At 39.6% G+C, this 7,894-nt stretch overlaps 2 protein-coding genes across 2 annotated transcripts in view; one reads left to right on the forward strand and one right to left on the reverse strand.

Moving 5' to 3' along the window:
• The window catches only part of FAM26E (family with sequence similarity 26, member E), a 4,680-nt gene extending 3,760 nt beyond the window's left edge, over positions 1-920 (reverse strand). The window contains exon 1 of the mRNA XM_012650136.1: positions 224-920. Coding sequence (XP_012505590.1) covers positions 224-907 — 684 coding nt within the window. The 5' untranslated portion in view covers positions 908-920. The remainder of the gene's footprint in view (positions 1-223) is intronic.
• TRAPPC3L (trafficking protein particle complex 3-like) overlaps positions 1-7,176 on the forward strand; it is a 39,685-nt gene extending 32,509 nt beyond the window's left edge. The window contains exons 4-5 of the mRNA XM_012650137.1: positions 3,084-3,269; positions 6,605-7,176. Coding sequence (XP_012505591.1) covers positions 3,084-3,269; positions 6,605-6,724 — 306 coding nt within the window. The 3' untranslated portion in view covers positions 6,725-7,176. The remainder of the gene's footprint in view (positions 1-3,083; positions 3,270-6,604) is intronic.
• Positions 7,177-7,894: the final 718 nt, after the last annotated feature.

Consider the following 7,894-nt stretch of genomic DNA (forward strand, 5'->3'; position numbering starts at 1 on the left):
TTCTCTTTGGAAATGGAAAAGACATAAACCAATCAGCAATTTTCTGAGCCATCCAGTCTCCAAAAAGCTTTTCCTCAGATAGTCGTAATGCTGCATCATGTTCCAATTACCATTTAGTTTCAAAAGATTCTGGCAGTACTCAGACTCAGCCCTGGCTGAAAGGGGGGCAGAGAGATACTTCAAGCTCACGCTGGGAGAAAAAGGTGAGTTTGTCCTTTCTTACCTGAGATTGGGCCTGAAGGGACAGTTTCAATTCTTCATTGTCCATGGATAGCGTGCTGGTTTTGCCACAAGGTACTTTGTGAAGTTCTTCCCAGCACTCTTTAGGCTTGCCCTTGCAAATCATTCCCAGGAGTCTTGAACTTTTCGTCCCGCTCATGGCACATTCATAAAAAGTTCCATTGAGCAGAGCCACAGACAGCCACATCACAGGAGCCACCAATGAGCTCAGAATGATCTGACCGAGGACATAGAAGAAGCGGCAGCTGTGGCCTCTGGGGAAGATTTTCCTGGGATTCACACAGCAGCCTGTGAAGAGTCTCCATGACTTGTTGCTCAGAAAGAGTCCCAGGATTAGTAACACCCAGGCAGGAGCAAAGAGGAACACCAGCCCATAGACCATATTCTCAGAGCTGCAGGGGCACTTAAAAGCTACGACTGAAAAGAGACGCTCACTTCCCACAGTCAGCAGAGCCATGAAACTGTAGCCGATAGCGGTTTTCTGGTTAAGGAAGAATTTTAAAATGCCCCGAAAAGCATCCATGTTGGAGATGCTCAAAGAGGGACAATGCTTTGCCCTTGTTTTCGACCGAGCAGCTGTGGCAGTGGCTGAGGGTGGAGCTCCTTTATTAGAAACAGCAGTCCTCCTTCGCAGACCGAATTCAGCCAGATAAGGAAACAATGTCATTCCCTAGGAATGAATATTTCCCAACAGTGTTCAGATAATGCCTCCTACTGGTGGATATTGGGCCACAATACTGCAGCCTAAATGCTGAGAATTGAGAAAATTCAGAGTGCACGGACTCTATTTTTACATTCTTTCCATGTGGCTTGGATTGAAAATCAGAAAGAAATTCTCACCCGTACAAATAATGGCCTAGGAATTTTCCAGCATGAGGAACCAGCATTAGCAGAAAGGGGTTTCAGATAATTGATTGGGAGCCAAATCAAATCTCCAAACCTAGAATTTCATGATTTTTTTTTTCTCTTGCCACATGACTTAAGATTCAGAAGGCAGAGATTCATTTTATATCTTCTTAAACTGGCTAGAGTTAGAGACTTGAACCAAATTTTAGGATTTGGGGAATCTGAATTTTATATGGAAAAGTTTAGGGAGGGTTTGTTTTGAAGGGTTCTCATCATTTCTTTCCTAGGCTAGTGTAGCAAACTTTTGATTAGTGTCTTGCATTTGACCTCATGCCTTCTCCCACTCACAACCCTAAATCCATCCTCTATGCTGACAAGAAGAGCCCTCTAAAACAGAAATCCAATTCTGCATTAGCCTGTTCATACCTTTGGGGCTCCCCACTGCACACAATTTGTTAGATATAGACCCACCCTGAACCCAGTCATTGTATTTCAAGCCTATGTCAGGTGCCTACTGCATAGAATGTCTTTGCCCCACCTCCCCGCCCCCAACCTTGTCCACCTGGCAAACACTCCCTCAATATTCATGCATTCTGGGTCTAAACATGGTATAAAACACGGAATGGATGCTCACTCAATAATTTGTTCTGCAAATGGCTATTGAACTCCCAGTATGTGCCAGGCACTGTGCTAGACAGGCAGGGCTCAGTTGAATGAATGAATGAGGAACCTCTTAGACATTCTAATTTTAAATAATTTAAGAAAGTTATTTTCATTTCTATCCTACACTGCTCTTGATTTTAAAAATTAAATTAATTAAGGCACTTAAAAAGTGACAAGGTATCAAACTGACAAATTTTCCTGAATAAACTTCAAAGTCTAGGCCCGTGTGTTTTATAAAAAGAAATTGCCCTGGACGAGAAGCCAAGGAACTAAGCTACAATATGGCCTTGGGTGTATCATTTTACTTCTCTGAACACCAATTTACTCATTTGCAAAACTAGGGGTTTAAAAGAAATAGTGTCCAAGATTTCTTCCATTCCTACATTGTAAAATTCTTTAAGCCCTGAAAACAGCGGACTTTTATGAGAAGTTATTCTATTATTCTATTATTCACTACCCCTTTCTTCTTCTCAGAGACTTGTCATCTGTGGTAGACTAGTCCCCAGTTATCCACAAAGTATACCTGAAAACAAGACCCTCAGTGGATACCTGAAACCGCGGGTAGTACCAAACCCTATAAATAACTGTGTTTTTTTGATCAGGTAAAGGAGGGGCTATGAAGTGATTCATGGACAGGTAGCATGGATACAATGGACAAAGGGATGATTCATGTTCTGGGTAGGACAGAGCAGGACAGCGAGAGATGTCATTACGATACTCAGAAGCACAATTTAAAACTTACGAATTGTTAATTTATGCAATTTTCCATTTAATATTTTCAGACCATGTTTGACTGCAGGTAACTGAAACCTTGGATAAAGGGAGACTACTGTAATATGATTTCCTCAACTTCCCAAACCACATTCTTGGGTCTAATCTGTTCATCTGCTCTGACCATTACTTTACCATTGTGGCAAATGTGTCCTGGGTCCCTTCTAATTCAGGATTTAATCCTTTGCTAGGATCAGTGTGACAAATACCATACTGACATATTGATGATTAATAACATTTTAGTGTCGTACCCTCCTAAAGAATATATATCTTAAAAAAAAGTTTTTTGAAAATAGTGCCTTAATGCTGTTTTTTACAAATCATATTGTTTCCACAGAAAACTAGTCCCTTAGGATGTTCCATAAAAATAAAAGGACTCAAGACTTTCACCTGTCATTGGGGTAATAAATTGCAAAGCTAAGTGTGAACCCAGACTCCCTGACTACAGACTCTCTGTGCTTAACCACTGCGCGCAATGCCTGTTAACAGGGTGTTTGGTTTCTCTACTAATAGATATTTGTTCTAGTTCTAGTTCTATCAGATTTTGTTCTCCTCTTTACCAGGTTGCTTTCAAGATGTACTTGGGAATTACGCCCAGTGTGACCTGTAACAATTCAAGCAGAAATGAATTTTCCCTAATTCTAGACAAGAATCCTCTGGTGGAGTTTGTGGAAGAGCTCCCTGCTGGGCGATCTTCTCTGTGCTACTGCAACTTGCTCTGTGGGATTATCAGAGGTGCCCTGGAAATGGTAAAGCACATCATTCATTTTGCCGAGTATATTAGTTATCTGGTGCTGTGTAACAAATTACCCCCAAAATATTACGGCTTCAAACAACAAACATTTATTATTTCACACAGTTTCTGAGGACCAGAAATCTGTGAGCAGCTTAGCTGGTGGTTGTGACTCAGAGTCTTTCATCGCTTCAAAGCAGTCTTTGACTGCTTAATATATATGCAGTCAAGCTCTTGGTTGAGCCTTAGCCTCTGAGAACTTGACTGAGGCTGGAGAACCTACTTCCAAGCTCACTCACACAGCCTCAGTGCCTTGCTGACAGTCAGCTAGAGGCTTCATGAAGGTCCCGGCCACGTAGACATCTTTGTAGCTGTAATCACGGCAAGACAGCTTGTGCTGCCGACACCGGTGCAATGTGGGTGGGGACTGGCTGAGGGCATGAATATCAAGAGGTGGGGATCATTGCAGGCCATTTTGGAGGCTGGCTTCTACACCTGAATTATCCATTGGCTTAATTAAAACAGTTATTAGGATCTGCTCGGTGTCAAACACTGAGCATGCAAAGATGAACAAGATACAGTCGCTGCTCTTAAAGAATCTTTTGTCAAATAGAAAAATCAGATATGTAAAGAAGTATAACTGAGGAATATGGGAGGACCTGAGGCAGGAAAGACTTCCAAGAGAAACTCTGAACTGGCTGTTGAAGGAAAAATAAGATAGGTAAAGGCCTTAAGTAAGGGGAGCAGGGGAAAATATTAATAATATTCCAGGTGGAAGGATTAGCATGTCCAAGGACACAAAAAGAATGTTTCATTCAAGGAACAAGGAACTTGAATTAGTTTAGTATGACTGATATGTAGATTGTCACAAGAAAGGGGATTTAAATAGTCTTTATAGAAGCCTGATGAAAGAAGGGATTCATATGACAAGCTTGGGAATTTGGGTTTTTATATTAAAAGCAACAGAAAGTCAATATGGGTTTATAAAGAGAGGAACACTATTTTGAAACTTGTGTTTTGGGAATTTCATTTCTCCATGAGCCAAGTGAAAGTATACAAGAGGGAACAAAGGGTGAAGGAAGAAAGGAGAGCATTCAGGAAGCTGACGGTGGTAACCTCATGTAAAACCAGGAGGGAACGCTACTCCCTGACAGTAGGAGTGGAGAGGAGAAGACTGATTTGAACAACATACAGAAGGCAGAACAGATAAGACAAAGTTATGAATTGGCTGAAAGGGACAAGATTAGGGAAAAGATTCAGACATGACTTTTAGGTTTCTGAGCAACTTGCAGTGATGGTTGTGCTATTAACCAAGAGAGCAAAGCCAGGAAGAGTATATTCGGGCTTGGGAAAAACAAAATGAGGAGTTCAATGTTGAACATGCTGGGGTTGAGGTGTCTAACACAAAACACAGTGAGAATGTCCAGCAAGCAGTTGTTTATACCTGTCTGGGCTCACAGAGAGATGTGGAAGGAAGAAGCATTGGAACTGGTGAAGAATGCCAAGGGAGAATCTGTAGAGCAAAAAGAAAAAGGAGTCACTCATACAGCCCTAGGAAGCAACAAAATATGAGTAGTTAAACAGGGAACACAAAGGTTGCAAAAGATACTAAGAAGGAATAATCAGAGGTAGGAAAGGAGTCCTAGAAACAAAGGAGGAGAGTATTTCAAGAAGAAGGAGTGATTAAAAAGTTCAAGCATGGCACAATCTAAGTAAAACAAGACCTGAAAAATATTCAGAACATTTAAGGACCAAAAGATGAGGGAGGGCCGTGGTAAAAGCTGTTTCAGGAAAGTGGAGGGAGAAGACAACAATCTGTCATCTTAAGAAGAGGTAACAGTCAACAAAGTCTCATTTTTACAGAAGCTTAGGTATTAAGTATGGTGGGACCAGATACTAACCAAGGTCTAGACAAGTATTGACCTACCCAGTAATAAGGCATGAATGTAATTGTTAATAATTTGTGATAAGTAGGAGAAGGATAGAGTAACAGGTAATCCAAAAGTGTAAAACAATAATGTATTTTTCACACAGATCCTCCATGCTTCTATGTTAGCATATTTATTATTAGACTTGTCCTACAATCGGTGGCCATAAGATCAAGAAAGGGGAAGGGAATTGTTCTGGAAGTTTGGGGGCAAAGGGAGAAATCACAAAACTGAGTCAAAAATTTGGTAAAACTCTCCAGCTTTCATGGATAACGGTTGATTATACATGCTGAATGACAGACAGGTATCAGACCTCATGTGGCCCCAAATATTCAAATTGCTTCAACATAGTCTCCTTGTTATTTTAATCAATTTTCTGTTAAATTTTAACAAAGACATAAAAAATCTTATGGAAAAAGAAGTTGAGGGTAAACGTAGTTTCTGTATTTCAAAATGCAATTTGCACCCTTCTATTGGGTAATAGGCATCTCAAGCCATGGTTTTTGCACCCTGTGTGAACCAGATAATTTGGCACACTAATGGTTTAACAAATCCAGGCTGATTGACTAAGGAATTCTTGGTGAGAGATGGGATGAGTCAGATAAGAGCCAAAAAATTAATTTTGCCTGCTAGACCCAGGCATTTTTCACATATTATTTGCTTTTACAAGGTTCTGTCACTTCTTTGTCTTATTTATCCCAATGACTTAAAATAACTCTGAACGAATACTCTATTGAGGGTGAATCAGCAATATCACGCTGCTTATGTGAACACATTTTAATGAATAGAGAAGTAAGCCCTTGGTATCTGGGAAATGGGAAATGCTTTACAGAGGAAAAGGGGGTCTGAGTATCAAATATTCATGTCTGTAATATCAATCTTTAATTTTATATCTATAATTTATTTAATCGATTTTTTCTTTTCAAAGCTCTCAAAGCCAGAAGTAACCGCTAAATGTTGTTAGAAGAAGTGATTATGTTATTTAGCTAATAAAAGAATGATTTATGGCAAACCAGTTTGGGAGGAATCGTTACAGAATCCATTTATCCTTGGAAGTTCTGTTTGACCAAGCACACTGGGTCAAGGCCATCTTTGAGTTGGGAATTTGTGTTCTTCTTGAGATGGATCCATCGTTCGTCCTTGCACTGTGAGCTAAACTTGGCACGGGCCGACACGTCTGGGTGTCCCAGTCATCCTACTTGGGCCAGAACTAGCCTGCCTTCTCTTTGCAGATTCACACCACAGAGCTGACACGCGGGCAGACTATCACTGGAGGACACACAGTAAAGGGGCCTTTATCCACTGAACAAGCTCTTTTTTGTCATTTCATAAGCGGAGCAAAGAAAGCCAAAAAAAGATATTGAGAAAAATGTAGAGGTTTTTTTTTTAATTGAATGACTCAGGCTTTTTTTTTCTTTCCTAGGTTCATTTGGCTGCTGATGTTACATTCTTGCAAGACAGACTAAAAGGCGACAGTGTGACAGAAATAGGAATAACATTTCTAAAAAAGCTAGATGAGAAAAAATATAGACGGAAAAAATGAAGACTATCATGCAAAATGCCTTTGGGTGGCAAGTTGAGGAGTTAATATTAGTTAAACATGTATAGCCATAGAAACTTTGAATTGCTTAATAGCATGTGCTGTGAAAGGCTTATAAATCAGCCAGATATTTGAAATGCAGGGCATGAGGATTTAAAGATTTTTTCTTTTGCTTATAAATCTCACATTTTCAATTTCGTGTCCACAAGATTTCACATACAAATAACTCCTTATAAGATAGCAAGCATGAATTCCACACATTACGGAATCCATCCTCAGAGAGTCTATTCATTTCATTTCCTTATGGTAATGAAGAAAAGGAACTACCAATACAAACAGTTGGTGTATTTATCTTTCAATGGCAAAATGGATGAAATAATCACAGCGGAGTTCACTGTAGATAGTTCCTATATACTGTACATTGCATTCCTTATATTTGATAGAAACAGTTCCATCTGTAACATTTTTTCATATTTCTGAGAAATTATGGATGTGGTTTTTCTTATTTATTAGCTTGGATTATAGCTTTAGCCTGCTGAAGCTACTCTCGATTTGTAATCCCCAAGGCAAGCTATTTATTTGGTGCTAAGTCTGAAACATTTAAAATTAGCATTTTAAAAATAATAGTTAATTTTAATTCATTTCAATTTATTCAGTTTTTAGATGGCTGGTATTTATCAAATTCCTTCCTTTTCTCATGGCTGATAGGCCAGGAAACCTCTAAAATGAGAGGTAAATAATGATCTTTGAGAATACTTTGTTACCCCCAAGCTTATTCACTTAGAACTTTTACTATCATTTTTATGCCCTAAAAATCTGCAAAGAATAGTTTGTGACCAGAACATATTTAAAATTCAAAAGGTCCTGGATTAAATAAACACTAACCTTCACCAGACTGTCATCACACGAGGAGAGCCTACAAGGAAGCCCAGGATCCGCTGGGCTTTGCAAAGAACTCAATCTACAAGTAAAAGTTACAATTAGCATGACACCATCGTTGAAAACCGAAGTAAGTGATACGGTAGTGATAGACATCAACTAGGACTCAGGAGCCTGAGGATCCAATCCCAGTTCTGTTCTGTTTCTGGTGCCTTCAGCTAATCCTGGCTAGTGGCGAATCCTGGGAAAGCACATAATTTCTCTCTCTCTCTCCTCCCCCCATCTTTAAAATGA

Source organism: Propithecus coquereli, unplaced genomic scaffold (assembly GCF_000956105.1).
Source record: "Propithecus coquereli isolate 6110/MARCELLA unplaced genomic scaffold, Pcoq_1.0 Scaffold313, whole genome shotgun sequence".
Classification (NCBI taxonomy): Eukaryota; Metazoa; Chordata; class Mammalia; order Primates; family Indriidae; genus Propithecus; species Propithecus coquereli.